This window comes from Phoca vitulina, unplaced genomic scaffold (genome assembly GCF_004348235.1).
Source record: "Phoca vitulina isolate PV1807 unplaced genomic scaffold, GSC_HSeal_1.0 scaffold35, whole genome shotgun sequence".
NCBI lineage: Eukaryota > Metazoa > Chordata > Mammalia > Carnivora > Phocidae > Phoca > Phoca vitulina.
In genome coordinates this window covers 5307720-5323983 of record NW_022589738.1, presented here as the reverse complement: position 1 = coordinate 5323983, position 16264 = coordinate 5307720, and the positions used below count along the sequence as shown (strand labels likewise).

At 38.6% G+C, this 16264-nt stretch overlaps 1 protein-coding gene across 13 annotated transcripts in view; it reads left to right on the top strand.

Moving 5' to 3' along the window:
- The window catches only part of DMD (dystrophin), a 2446616-nt gene that overhangs the window by 1968033 nt on the left and 462319 nt on the right, over positions 1–16264 (top strand). For all 13 annotated transcript variants that reach the window (XM_032426633.1, XM_032426634.1, XM_032426635.1 and 10 more), the window contains one exon: positions 5701–5890. In XM_032426633.1, the coding sequence (XP_032282524.1) occupies positions 5701–5890 (190 nt within the window). The remainder of the gene's footprint in view (positions 1–5700; positions 5891–16264) is intronic.

Below are 16264 nucleotides of genomic sequence, written 5' to 3'. Positions count from 1 at the left end.
ACAAACACAAAAGGGAAAAAATTGTCATCCTGTAACCATTCCCTAAAAATATCGTAGGAAATGATAGTGGTTAAATGCAAATAAACCAGGAAGGAGAGATTCGGGGTGTTTTGTTTGGTTACTCTAGGACAGTCGCAAGGCACAGATGGAGGTGTTTTTTAGCAGAAGACTGAGTGCTGGGAATTTCCTCAATTTGTCACACTTAAAGAAACACCTGGGCAGAATAGCCTCCTCTGTCAGATTGAGCCTTTCGCCCCCTAAAAATATTCAATGTGCTTATTTCTGTTTGATTTTTTGATTTTATATACATGAAATCCTGCAGTACAGTTCTCCGATAAAGTATTGTCCATTCATGTATCTGATAGTGGAATATTGTCTATACATTCACTCAGCTCTACAGCCTTGCTTGGAAAAGTAGTAAGTTTCCCTTCCCTCATGTGCTTTTTATTCTTAGCTTGACCCATGCGAAATTGCTGATACTCAACTTAATAGAAAATCTGGAGTCTTAGAGATTCATTTAGAGATACCCTGGTATGTGTGTGGGTGTTTAGTGACAGATCAGAGTATCACTTGTCTGATTGCCTCATTGATAATCAGTTCTCAAAAAGAAAACGGAGATGCTGAAGACCTGCCTTCTGTGATTCCTCCCCTTTGTGCAGAATCGGCTCTGGATGAGTACCTTCTTGGGCAGGTGTGGGGTTCTCCTGAGCTGTACAGTTACAGCCCTTTGCCCCTTCAGTAGATTCTTTTTTTTTTTTTTCTTTTTAAATTTATTTGACAGAGAGACAGCCAGAGAGGGAACACAAGCAGGGGGAGTGGGAGAGGGAGAAGCAGGCTTCCCGCAGAGCGGGGAGCCCGATGCGGGGCTCGATCCCAGGACCCTGGGATCATGACCTGAGCCGAAGGCAGACGCTTAACGACTGAGCCACCCAGGCGCCCCCCTTCAGTAGATTCTTGCTTCTAACTGGTGATAATGCAACTCTACACTACCTATAGATCCTCTTTTTTTTTTCTTTTTCTTTCTCTCTTTCTTTCTTCCTTCTTCTTCTTTTTTTTTTTTTTAATGATTCATTAGTTGCATATAACACCAAGTGCTCATTACAACATGTGCCCTCCTTAATACCCATCACTGGGCTACCCCATGTCCCCACCCCCCTCCCCTCTGAAACCCTCAGATTGTTTCCGGGAGTCTCTCATGGTTCATCTCCTCCTCTGATTCCCCCCCCTTCATTTTTCCCTTCCTTCTCCTAATGTCCTCCATGCTATTCCTTATATTCCACATGAGTGAAACCATATGATAATTGTCTTCCTCTACTTGACTTATTTCACTCAGCGTAATCCCCTCCAGTTCCATCCAAGTCGATGCAAATGGTGGGTATTCATCCTTTCTGATGGCTGAGTAATATTCCACCTCTTACATTTTTTAAAGATTTTATTTATTTATTAGAGAGAGAGCATGAGCAAGAGAGCACAAGCAGGGGGAGCAGCAGGGGAAGCAGCAGGGGAAGCAGCAGAGGGAGAGGGAGAAGCAGACTTCCCACTGAGCAGGGAACAGGACAACGCGGGATTTGATCCAAGGACCCTGGGATCATGACCTGAGCCGAAGGCAGACGCTTAACCAACTGAGCACCCCGGGTCCCCTCTATAGATCCTCTTAAAGGGTGACCAAAAGTGCAATAGCTCTTCAGGCTCATTTCCTGAGCGTGAGAATACTCCATCCTGTCCCCTTTTGAGACCACAGTCCGTGCAAGTAGCTGTATATTTCTCACATACACTTCTTAAGCATGTATATTTTTTAAATCCTTATTTAGTATGACACCTCAGCATGTCAGTTTCCCCAGAAGGCAGATTCTGAGAAGGCAATTAACTTGCAGGAATTTTCTTGGCGAGTGCTGTCAGGATTAACACCTGTGAGGGAAGGAAAGGGAAGGGAGCGGGATAGGGAAGAAGGAGAACCCGGGCTTCAATGCAGTTGCCGCCACAGCATCAGTCAACTCCCCATCCCTCTCCCCATCCTCCCAAATTGTCCTGAGTTGGAGCAAGGGGGCCAGGCTTTTATAGCCCACACATTAACTAGTTACTGGATGCATCCTGCCTCCAGCAGCTTTCTCAGAAGCTAGGGCAAAATGGATGGGTCTCCAGCGGCTGTAATTCACAAAACTTTAGCATATATTGGAATCACCTAGAAGGCTTGTGAAAACGCAGCTCGCTGGGCTCCATGCACAGACCTTCTGATCAGTAGGTCTAGGGTAGAGCTTGAGAATTTACATTTCTAATAAGTTCTCAGATAATGCTGATGCCCCTGGTCTGTGGGTCATACTTTGAGAACCACTGTACCATACCGCTCATATTTAGGCACTTGAGAATGGTATATTGCGCCCTTATGAACAGAAAGAAAACCTTTTAAAGTCACCATAGCAGTCCATACTCCACCAGATTCTTAGCTATTGTTGTAGATTATAAACCTAGAATAGCTGATAATTAAAATTTGTTACATAAAAAAGCACTTAACCTCTATCATAGATTATATTTATAAAGTATTATTACTATTTCTGATACCTGGGCATTGTTAGTTTTAAAGTTCAGCCAAATTTTCTCCAGGTTCTATAACTGGATAACCTGGACAGGGGAATTTACAGAATAATCCATGTTCAAAATCTTCACTTTTGTAATCTAAAACAATTTTTTAAATTTCTTTATGATTCTCATTACTTCTGCATTTTTTATTTATCATATAAGCCACTTAAAGCCAGATGGTTATGGAAAATTAAAAAGGACAAGATACATCCAGAGCTATTTTGAATACACAGATATGACATACAAGTACCCTTGACTCATTTCTGGTCTAGACTTGGTGCAATTAAAATTTAGGAATTCGGTGTACGTAGATTGATCTCAGGAGAAAGGATATAGCCTTAAAACTCCCACATGAGCAGGAAACAACAATCTCACCTCTGATCAAAGAGGCCTGTAAAAGAACTCATTTGAAGAGATTTTCTGCTCTCGCAGCCATTGAATTTTGTTAACATATTTTCCAAATTAGCAAAGATTCAGCCTGATGTTGTCAATATTTCCGAGCATGAGGGTATTGTTGAGGAAAACGGTGCCTTACTGTCCTGCAAGAGTTACTGTTCTTCCCTAAGGGCCTAATTTACAAAGCAGCAAACTCACTGGTAGGATTTGGCTAGAAATCTCATTGTCTTGGTAGAACCCTTTCATCTAATTTATGTGCATCGTATTTTACAGAGAACTCTTGGAAAGTTATTTACTAGTTACTTTCTCTGGAAGCAGAGGGTAAGCGGCATTTTCAGTTCAAGAATAGGGGAGCATCCTGTGCAGCTCATGATGAGGATGACCCTGATAATAAAATGCACACTGTCTAACTCTCTGAGCTTCACTCTGCCCTGAGAGTTTCATTTTTGTCCTTTTATTCCCCATAAAGTTGGAGCATGTGAGAAAATATGTCATCGTCTGACCCTGCACTTGGCTTCTGGAACGTGACAGCTTATTTCTATCCCAAATTTTAGGCTGGAGGTGGTGTAAGTCTTAGTGATTTCTGATGTGCAAGCCAACCTAGAAATAGTAGCTTGAACTGGATGAAATTGCCGCTCTTGCAGGTCAGAACCGGCTGGATGTGAGCAAGTTACACATGCTTCCACCTGCTCATTTCCTGCCAGGTTATGACATTAAGATTCTCAGCGCTGTTGCAGTGGTTCTGAGCTTTTAAATCATACTGAATAAAAAGATAAATAAATAACGATTTCGATCTTTCTCCCTCCATTGATAGTTTGAACACCAGATACGCAGGGAGCAAGCAGTCCAGGTCAGCCCCTGAACTATGCAAGGTTTAACTGATTTGCCCAACCCGGGCTCCAAGGTACCTTTCAGCTCTGCAGCATTAAAGTTTATTTAGGGGCTGATAAATAGCTTTGTGCAATGCTTCCTTTTTTCCAATAGCTGCATCCTCCTAAACCTATTCTCCCCTCCACCAGTTAATGCAGACAGAAGATTTTTATCCAGTATGAGCACTGAAACTACACTGTGGAAGACTGTAGGCTCAGCAAAAACCTCACCCGTGATGAATAAACAGCTCTTCCGGGGGCTTTGCTGCCGCTGGCTCGGCAGGAGCTGTTTATTGCCTGGTTTGCACATCCCATGATAAAGTTGCTGCTGAAATAAATTGCAGTTTCGCATAATTATTGACAATCACATCCTAACAAGCAGTGTGTATCATATTCAAGTGTTCAATTTTTTAAAATCCATTTTTAGCTTATGTTTAATCCCAGAAAGTGTTTGTGTAGTAATAGAAGGCAAATATGGCATTTAAATAGAGTACTAATTTCCTCATTGCAGACAAAATTTACCTGAATCTTTTTAGATGGGACTCTTACTGCCAAAGGCAATTTTCCCTCCAAGCTGTTATTTATGTAGATTTTTGCTGAGGGCATATGTGTGTGTATCCACTATACATGCATTATATATATATGTGTATATTATATATATATATATATATAAAATCAGAAAAAATATGAATAATTTTTTTAGATTTATGTGCCATTAGGAAATTTGGTTCACCCCTTCTAAAAGATTAGAGGAAGGGTGGGGGCGCCTGGGTGGCTCAGTTGGTTAAGCACGTGCCTTCTGCTCAGGTCATGGTCTCAATGTCCTGGGTTCGAGCCCAGCATTGGGCTCCCTCCTCACAGGGAATCTGCTTCTCCCTCTGCCCCTCCCCCCGCACACTCAGGCACTCTCTCTCACTCTCTCAAATAAATAAATAAAATCTTTTTTTAGAAAAAAAAGATTAGAGAAAGAGGAATATCCCATTCCTCTTTCTCTAATGTGTAACTAACTGTACATGGGAAGCAGTAATCTTGACACACATTATCATCTTCTCATTCTCAGCCCAGCAGTAGGCATTGCAGATGAGAAACTTCGAACTCAGAGAGGTTAAGTAACTTGCCTTACCACACAGTTGGTAGAGGGTATTGGGATTTGAACCCAGATATGTCTGTTTTTTTAGGCTTTACTTTTTCCATTACACAGAAGTTTTTTGGCGGGGGGAATATTCTCAGTTGCGTGACCATCAGATAATGAAATGTAAAGCAAACACCATAGGTAGAACCATTAGAACACAATAGTGTCATGCAAAATGATATCTTGCACAATGGTTTCTGTGAAATATGTCATTTTTCTCCTTGTTAGTCTTTCTGTTCTCCTCTACCCTCCAGTCCTCTTCTCTTGTTTCCTCCAGTGTTCAACTTTCTGGTCTAGCTTTGCATTTTCTTGACCTTTTTCCTTGCCTACCTAATCCTGACTTTCTGCCTCAGGTGACATCAAAGATAAACATGGCGTAGGGATTTGGGAGCTTTACCTATAAAGAGGAGCTTATGCTTTTGCCACATATGAAAATAAGCTTTCACAATCGACCAGTAAAAAGCTATCAAGTTAAAAAAAAAAAGATTGTTTTTGGAAGTTCATATATGACCTGTCCAAAGTCTATACACACACACACACACACACACACACACACACACACTATTCTAGTTGTTGTTGCTTTTAAGAGGACTTTTAGCAACCACCCACCCCTTTGTTGGTACATTACAATTTCGTCCCTTGATGTTTGCTCTTTTCATGGGGGGTGCTAGGTGCACCATTGTGATAACTGAGGAGAACCGCATCTGGACATTTGTTCCTTTGCAGAGTGAGTGAGCGAGAGGCTGCTCTGGAAGAAACACACCGATTACTGCAACAGTTCCCCCTGGACCTGGAGAAGTTCCTTGCCTGGCTTACAGAAGCCGAGACAACTGCCAACGTCCTGCAGGATGCCACCCATAAGGAAAGGCTCCTAGAAGATTCCAAGGGAGTAAGAGAGCTGATGAAACAATGGCAAGTAAGTAAAGCTTTTCTACTTTGACCTCTTGTGAATCCTTGTGAACAATTCACAGCCTCCGTCCTCATCACTGATGTGCTGGGGCCAAAGGAAAGTGCTTGTTTTATGTGGCCTGATACAGTGCAGTGGGTGGGCAAGAGGGGGAAGAGGCAGAGGGAGAAGGAAAAGGCATTTAGTATTTCATTTAACGCCCCAGTCTTCAAAATGGTACGTGTTTTTGACCAGGGAAAACTTGCCCATAAAACCAGGGCTTTGGCCAAGAAGAAACTTTGCTCTGAGAAATAAATTAGGGATTGGTTTATTAAATGGAAAAAGTTGCCATTTTGCAGTGTTTATTTAATATTTTACAGGGGAAGCATCTGTATGAATTGTCTGTTTTATTTAGCGTTGCTAACTGAATCAGTTGCCCTTCATTACTTTCAAATACATTTTGAAATGTTAATCTGGCATTTTGTAGCTTTCTTCCCAACACGATCTGTAAAAAGAAAAATGAGAGGGCTAAATTTGTCATAGTTAGTGATCATATAATTTTGAGACAATTGTTTCTTCCTAGAAACAAAAATTATTGCTATAAAGTTTCATATGCATAAACAGTGAAAATAGAAGTTTAGGGTAGTTTTGTTTAAATGACGTCTTGGTTCAAGGAGGCCCCTTAAGTTTATTCTCAGTGCCTGCTATAATTTTCTGAACTGTTATGGAGTTTTGTCATGTATAGTTGAGTTTTCTGACTTGATACCAGATCTTTACTAGTATCTCGAATAAACTTTAGAGTGTCGAAATAATATGATCAAGTTTTTGGACTACTTTTCTCCATGTATTTAAATTATGATGAAAAAAAGTGGTGGTGTATCCTAGGTTGGAAAATACTTCCACAATCAGACCATAATAAGCAATGTTTCTTCTCCTCCTCCTTTCCTTGTTTCCCTTCTCCTCCTTTTTTTCTGTTTTGATAGGATACTTGATCTACTTGCCTGCTCTTGTGCATAGCGTTGATAATAGTGGCAACTCATAGCTTCTAGGATTCCTCATTCGTGTCTTCCATTCTCGTCAGACCCCACTCGCTCCTCTACAATGTGTGTTGAGTTACTTTGATCACTGGAACTAGCTCGTTTAGGGCAATACCTGCCTTTATCTGTGTAGGTATGTCCCATGGCTCGAGATTGTAAAAACTATGCAAAGTTAGGCTTTTTTGGTCCCTCTTAGATGAATGGGTAGAAAATGTTCTGCTGTAACTTATTTAACTTATGATATTTCATAAATAAAATTGTATTTCTCCTTTTAAATACCCATGAAGCTGCCTAGAATTTTAATAAATATATGGACTCACATATTCTCATCAGCTGTGGTAGATAAATAATAAAACTTCAAGTTGATTTTTTAGCAGATTACTTTGAAAAGAAAGAATAATCCAAGAGATAATTTTATAATAAGGATTTAATTGAACATCCCTTAAATTAGTGAACAAGTCTGACTGAGGGCCAAGATACATCCATGTATCTCCTCTATGTTGTTATCTGCATTACTATACAATGAAAATTCTGAGAAACTGCAAGATTCTGAATCATTAAAGAAAAAAATTGCCATGTTTTTAAACTATATTTCCTATGGGAGAATGGAGAATAAACTACATTTTGTGTTTAGATCTCTAATCTCCCTTTCAAAAACAGTTGAAAGTTATGCAGAGGACATTTACTTCGCTTATGCTATACTCTGCATAAAAAGTATTTATTCTTAAAAGCCATGTAAAACTCCTCTAGAGTTCCTGAAAACCTTAGACATATCATTTTGCCCCTTAACTACAATAGGACTAGCTGAGATCCCAACACTATTTTAAAACACAGACAGTTTTCTCATTCCCTCCGTGTTAATACTGGGTTTTCTATAAATTCCAGTTGCCTGAGGTTGAAACTACATTTTATGGATAGAAATGACATTTATAGCCAGCTCTGATTTTCAGTTAGATGACCGGATAACAGTCTTTTGATGAAAGATTTGGAGATGTCATGGAAAAAAGTTGAAACTACTGAAACTATTGATTATTGTTGTTAATGGCACATTTCAAGTGATAGAATTGAATTAAGGGACTGGGGCTTAAAAGCAACAAATGGAAATGCCAAACTTGAAAGTAAATATAACCACATATCTTAGGAGATTACATGCAATTTCAGTATTTCAGCTAAATGGAAGTCTCTGCTTTTTTTCCCCTCTGAAGATATTTTTTTTTTATTTTGAACAAAAGGAATTTTCTATAATATGTGTGAAGGAAAAAAGTGTAATGATAGGCCTTTTCACTTTGTTTGAAGAAGCTGGTAGCATTACGTTCATTGTTTGATTCATGCTGTAGAGCGAAAATAATTCTTACATATTAAAAAAGGAAACTCCAAATGCCCAGCCAGAGCATCAGCTCTCCCAACAGATTCCAATACATCTGTCCCCCCAAAAGCGTTGATGTTTTCCTTCGTACAAATGCTGCTGAATGGATATGGAGGGGGGTGAAAAACTTCACAAATATGTTTTTGCTCCATGACTGTCAATCAATTTTTCTATATATGGAGACCCCCCAGCTCTTGCTAGAATGAGTATCACTGTTATTTACAATCCACTTCAGAGGATATTTAATTCTCTCAGCAATAATCACAATTCATGGGTTCTATAAGAATACATGTTTTATGAAGCATATGCTTCCTGAGTGGAATTAATCTGAGTAATTTCACTCTGAAAGCCATTAAAATTCCTTCCTCATACTAGAAAAAAATGCTTATTTAGTTCTCTTACTAAAAGCAAGGACATTATAGATGTCCTTATACTTCGGGATGAGGAGATTTTTCATATAAATAGTGTTATTTCTGACAGTCTTACTGGAATTTTAAAGCCAATATATTTTTATAGAATATCATATAGAGCCCTGAGAGGTGACAGTCTGAGAATGTTTACATTGCAGATTTACCTTTAAAATGAAGATATTCATAAATATTCATAGTTGAATCAGATACTTCCTGTATCCAAAACATTTCTGCTTTGGGCCCCAGAGAATTAATAAAGATCTCCTCAATTCCAAGTTCTAACATAAAACCATGGGTAACTAACTGAAAATGTGAAGACTCTGTATCTTTGCTAATATTCCATAAGAATTCTGCCAATCTTAACTGATTCTCTAAGCACCCCTAAGAGATCATTGTAATACCAGCTTGTAAAGAAGGTGTGTGTGTGTGTGGGTATGTGGTGGGGAGAGATGGTCATAAAAGTGTAATTAGGATCTTTTTCTCAGCTAGAGAAACTACAGAGCAATCACTATTTGACATTCCTTCCTCTGTGATCTGGGTCTTGTCCCAGGCCAGAGCTCTAAACTCAGTTTCTTATCTAAGCTCATGTGTTTTACCCATAGCTCCTCCCCCAGCCCATCATAAAAATTCTCTTCTATTAAAGAAAACATTTCCAGAGAGACTAGTTTGAGAAACTTTGAATTGTACATCAGCGTGCACCTGTAAATTGATTAAGAAAGCTTAGATTTCTGATACATTATGGGAATTGGGGAAGTAGCTTCCTCAGTGTTTCTCACAAAAAAATCTTGGCCCACTGGTTAATTCCAAAGGAAGAAGGAAGAATGCAATCTTAGTAACACAATTAGTATTCTGAATAAATTGGATTGTCGTCTTTCTTGGGACATCTAAGAATAGAGAGGTAATCTGAGGATCCCTAATTCTAAGAAAAGGAAACCCTCTGTGTATTCCTTTCTGTTGCTATAATTTGAACTGAGTTTTATACATTTTTTTAATCTTTCTACTTTGGTGTCTCAAGAATATGAAAGTTAATCGATATTTTTCTTTTGCCTGGTGATGACTGCCTACTGTTTTGGATATGTAAAACTTTTATATATATTATTTCCTTAAAAACTTTGATTAATCCATGAAATCTGTTGTAAACACATGTTAAGTGCCTAGCGTGGCATTAGGACTGGCACAAACATGATTACAGAGATGCTTTTCAAACACAGTTCAGACAAACTATTAGGTTGTATAATCAATTTAATGAGTATCAGTCCACAATTTTTATTTTTTTACTTTTATTTAATATTTTAAACCAAAAAACCCCCAGTTCATCCATTTCTCCCCCGCTCCGCCTCTTGCAACCACCAGTCTGTTCTCTGCATCTGTGAGCTAATTTTGTTTTGTTTTGTTTTGTTTTTTAGATTCCACATATAAAAGAGATCACATAGTATTTGTCTTTGTCTGTCTGATTTATTTTACTTAGCATCACAATTTTTAAGTAGCAAGGAATGAAATTAGCAGAATAGAATAAGAAATGACAGACTCCATCACTCTGGGTCAGGGTTTTTTTGTGAAACTTTGATTTCAGCTGTATATATGTGTGAGAGAGAGAGAGAGAATGAGAATGTGCATACTGGATATATACAAAAACCTCTGTAGTGGAATATGACATCTGCCTTTGGAATGCTTATATTCCAGAGGTGAAATACATATGCTAAGGCAAATCTAATGAGTGTTAGAGGGCTAGACCGGGTCTAGTGAAAACAGATGATTAAGCTTAAGCCTTCCAAAGAGGCCAGGAAACTCACCTAGAACAGTGTTTTCCCATCTTCCTTATATATTGGAGGAGCTTTTTTTTTTAAAGATTTATTTATTTATTTGAGGGGGGAGGGACAGCAGGAGAGGGAGAGAGAGAAACTCTCTAGCAGACTCCCCACTGAGTGTGGAGCCCAACTTGGGTCTCTATCCCAGGACCCTGAGAGCATGACCTGAGCCAAAATCAAGAGTCAGACGCTTAACCAACTGAGCCACTCAGGTGCCAGAGGAGGAGCTTTTAAAAATGCTAATTCCTTGGTTCCACCCTGTAGAGATTCAAACTGGATTGATGGCAGGATGTCCTGCCCATGATTCTGATGTCTAGACAACGTTGAGAACCTCTGCTTAGAGAACATTAGAAGAATGTATAAGGACTTAGCTAGGTATACAGAGTTGAAAAGAGAATTTTTGGCAAAGGCAATAGCATGTTCAAAGTCCTGGACATTTTGGGACTTTGAGAATCTGAAGGTACTTCTCTATGGCTGGAGTATGATTGTTATAAGAACTGAGATCGGAAAGGTCAGCTGGGGCTAACTTATATAGAAAAACAGCAGGGTGTAGTGTATGGGCCTTGTAGGCAGGAAGACCGCTTATTCTCCCGTTTGTTGCCTGACCTCTCAGTCTTAATTATATTTTTCTATACAGTGAGCATAGCATTCACAGGATTTTTAAGGATTAAATAATAGGATACATGTAAAATTCCCTCTCGAGGGGCAGAGTGTTGGACTCAGAGGGCTCAACATGTGTAAGCTGTCTTTCTATCCATCTTGCCACCTACCTTTAAGAGTTGGGACTTTATCTGTAGTCTCTGGGAAGTCACAGCATGGTTTTAAGCAAGGAAACAGATTAACCAGACTTACACTTTTGAAAGATCACTCTGATAGTTGAGAGGAGGATGAATTGGAAGGATATAAAATCTGTCCAGGAACCATAGTTAGAAAGTTCTTTCTTTACTATTCCAAGTAAGAAATAATAATTAAGGTGCTGAGGTTGAACAAATGAAACCGATGTGGGAAGTGAAAGTCAACAGTGTCATGTACGTTATGGGACGCAGAGGTGAGGGAGCATTGTGAAGTATGATGAGGAGTCACTGACTGCTTACCACTTGGCGTGACCGAGTGCCTTTACGGAGTCGTAGAATTCAAGAGGACAGCCAGTTGTGGGAAGGGAAGTCAAGAATGTGGTCAGTTTCGAGGTATCTGTGAGTCGTGGAGGTGAAATTCTCACCTCCTTAAAGCAGTTGTGAATGAGGATCTAAAACTTGGAGGAGATACGGGTTCTAGATTAAAGATACAAACTTGAAGGACATTAACATGGCAGCCAGGGAAATACATGATTTTACACATGAATCATGACTTGATTTTCTCCACAGTCCATTCCGAAATACACCTAGAGGTTACCAAAATACCACCTACTCTGGCACAGAATTGGTATTAAGTGATGCCATTTTCTATGTTATTCAAAGGGGCACAGCTATGGGGATACTTTTAATGGTTTAACCTTGAAAAAAGGCAAAGCAGTAGCAAAGCTTTGGTGTAAAACTCCTACCTTGGAGAAAGTAAAAGTATTTGGGTAATGAATCCAAGATCTTGAAAAACTTTCTGATGAGGAAAGTTTGTTTCTTCTCTTATATGAACATGGCAGATTTTATGTTTTCCTTTTATTCTCATGTAGCTGCTATAAAAAAGGTCATACACGTTCACAGTACTATGAATTGTAGTACTCAGGAATAGATTCAAGAGCCCCATGCTTGTCGTCTTACCACATTCAGAACTTTCTCATGTTCCAGGTTTGGACCCTCAAATTCCTGTAGATTACAGAGATAATCCAAAAAGAAATAGTGAAATAATTCAAAGTTTAGAAGAAGGAATCAATGAGGACAAATGTTCAAGACTGGTGTTTAATCTCCTATGGAAAGGAATACTAAATATAGAAAATAAGAATTCATTTTTGCCCAATGATGGAAACATAATCAGTTTAATGCAATATGAGTAGAGTCACTTGATTATACGGGTTATAACATACCCGAGCACGTTACGATGGCCTCTTATGTATGTTAACATGTTAATTGAATGTATTAAAAACTGTAGAACCTATTGTTCTGGATATTGCCATTAAAATTACCTGTTACCTAGAATGATACAAGGAAAGCACTAAACTGAATAACTTTGTAATTCAGTTCTAGGATGCTGTAACTTTATATAAACAAACCAGAAGAAAGGCCCACATAGGAAAGAGGACACCATGAATACTGAAAAGTCAATTTTGATAGCCCCTAATAACCATTGTCTTTTATTCCTCACAGAGCTTTTGTGAGGATCTTATTTATAAGGTAATAAATATAAAAGCACTTTGAGAAAGCTTTCTTCAAGTGAAAGATCCTTATTAATGATATGAATTACCATTAGACAAAAGTCCAACTGAATATATAAAACTAATATTGTACTCTTTAAAATCAATGGATCAAAGTTATATTAACTAATGAGAATAATGATTGCTAAACTTTTCATTTTTATAACTGACAAAGCACTTTTACTTTCATTTTCTGATATTCTCACTGAAAACCTCTGGTATTGGTACTATTATTATTTTTATTTTCAGTTGAGGAGGGTAAAATTAAAGAGGTTCAGTAATGTAGCTATTGCTCCTTCCTTGAAAATTAATGTGAGTTTTATCACACCAGATTGGGGGGAAATAATTAAAAATAAAAGCCTATGAAATAAATGTTTAGTTTTCTGGGATGAATAACACAATGTATGCATCTAATTATTAGGGTAGATAGTGATAATAACTCACTTTTTTAAAAGAAATATTACTGTGTGCCAGGCAATGTACTGGGTGCTTTGCTTGCATGACATATTATCATCTGACCCTTCTTACAGATGAAAAAACTAAAGCTTTGAGAAGTTGGGTAACTTCTGCTAAGGTCACACCACTATATACAGAGGAGTCCGTTCTTTGAACCTCAGTTTGACCTTTTGACCTTCGACTCACCTTACTCCCCTACCCATTCCTCTAAACTGACTCAGCCTTCCAGGCAAAGAGCCAACATAACCACAAGCAAGTCTCAAATAATTCACCTAATAGGAATTTGTGGATTAATGGAAACATTCGTACTTCCTAAACATCCATCTTCCCTTTACCTTTTTCAGTCTAGTTTTGACATTGACCTCTCAACTGAAGCACTTCTCTGTGAAACCACCATAACTTCCAAATTCAACTGCTTTCACCAAGTCTTTCCTGCCCTAGATATCTCTGCATTGATGGTGATTGTTGTCCACCACAGTTTTCGGGAAAATGTCTCACCTTTTGACTTGCTGGGGTCTTGTGTTCTACTAATTTTCTCCTACCTCTCTACTCATTCTTCTTTGTTTACCTGAGGACCAATTCTGGGCTGTCTTTTCTGCCTTCATTAATCTCATTCTTGTCATTCAATTGTCAGTAGTTACTAAGTGTCACTCGTGTTGTAGGTATTAGACTAGTGACTGTCTTTTGCCCTCCTTTAATCCAATGATTTGAAGATTTTTTATCTCTTTCCTGTATCAGTCCCATGTTTCTTACTGTATGTAGGGCATTTCTTACTCAAATGTCTCAGACATCATAAACTCAATGTGACCCAAATGGGCCATATCTTGGATACCAGGTCTTCGCCTCCTGTCCCGCCGTTCATCACACCACCATCTTTTCAGTCAGATTTCAAACCAAATAGTCCTTTCTACCTCTCTTCACTTGCCCCAATTTCTAGCTCATTTTCAAGATCAATTTTACCCCCCACCCCAAATCCTTTGCATCCATTGCTTTCTCTCCAGTTTCCTAACCACTGCTCGAATTCATGCTCCTAGGATCTTTTACGGCTCTCCACTCCTTTCTGCCCCCTGCATGGCCCCAGTCCAGCTTGCAGATTTCCATTTCAAATGAAGCTTCCTAAGGCATATCTTGGATTGTAAATAGATTAGAAATTCCATGCAGGGGAGCACTGGGTGTTATGCACAAACAATGAATCATGGAACACTACATCTAAAACTAATGATGTAATGTATGGGATTAACATAACAATAAAAAAATTTTTAAAAAAAAGAAGCACAAAAAAAAAAAAATTCCATGCAGGGAGGGATTTTATCTACTTTATTCCCTTGTATATTCCCATTAACGAAGACAGTGCCCAGCACATGATAGGTGCTCAATAAATATTTGTCAAATGAATGAAAGGATATATGGTTTTTCTGTTGAAACACCTTTTATGACTTCTCAAACCCTTCAGAATATTCTGCACATGCCTTCATCTGGCCCTCCAGAATGGGCTCCCAATCTCAATTTCTAATCTTATTTCTTATTTTTCCTCTCCATGTACCCTCAACTCCTACTAAAATGCACAGCTAGCTAGCCTCCTTTGCTTCTTTTGACGACCTTGTTTCTTGTCTTAAGATTCCTTTTCCTCCTCTCAGTTTACCCTGATGCTACCTACTTGTCAAAGAAAGCCATACTGAAAGCCTCCCTTCTTCCATTAGCCCCCCAGCTGGAAGACATTGTGACTCCCTCTCCATTTCTGCAGGTATTTCTCTGTACTTTAAATGGAGTTTAGTGCTTTCTGTATTGTATCTGAGAGGCTGGAGAGCGATAGTTTTTAATAGTGTGGGCTTTAAAGCCTGACTGCTTGGGTTTAAATCATGATTCTGATACTCACTGACCATGGACACATTTCTTAATTGCCCTCAGTTTACACAGCTGTAAAGCAGGGGTAATGATAATGTCTACCTCATCAGGTTGTTGTGAAGGTGATGCAAATTAATATATGTGAAGTGCATAAAACAGTATTTGACACATAGTAAGAAACCAGTTAAACATAGCTGTATTATTATGTTATTACTATTATCAGGTATCTACAGATACGTACACACCTGATTAATAGTAATAGCACTATATATAGAGATGCCTTATATATACATATATATTTTATAAATAAATTTTTGTATTGCTTATTTCACTGTAGACTCTTTATGGGCACAATTCTTCATTTGATTTGAGTGAGAAACTACTTAATAAGAATGAATGAATGAATGAATGAATGAATGAAACTGTCTGAAATATTGGCACATGAGTGTTGGAACTCTGATATTTAAAAAACAAAAACAAAAAGCCTTGTCTTGTCTAACCAAGAATAGACTAATAATCTTCAGTAGATTTTAGTTCTTAAATGTCAATATTGACATGTTTGAAAAATTAAATTCTTCAGGTACAAACAAACCTTAACACCCCCATTCTTGAAAATAAACATACTACACTGAAAATTAAAAAGAGATATTTTATCTTTCATAATGCCCTCCTTGAAGGAAAAATATTAGCTTACATGCCTTTTCTTTCAACCAAACACCAGGTGTTAAGATTCCCTGACATACACTTTGGTAAAAGCAGTTTGTTTCTTCCAGTCTGACTGACATTGGAAGCCACATCAATGGCTTATAGCTATGTTAATAACATTAATAAAGTTGTTTTACTTTTTTATTTTTTTCAAATATTTTTTATTTATTCATTTGGGAGAGACAGAGCGAGCAAGAGCACAGCAGTGGGGAGGAGCAGAGGGAGAAGGAGAAGCAGGCTCCCCGCTGAGCAGGGAGCCCGATGTGGGACTCGATCCCAGGACCCTGGGATCATGACCTGAGCCAAAGGCAGACGCTTAACAACTGAGCCACCCAGGCGCCCCAATAAAGTTGTTTTAAATGTAACCTATGAGGCAGTAGCACTGAAGACAACAAGAAGGCTGGGCCTCTTCACTTAACTTTCCTTGATCTCT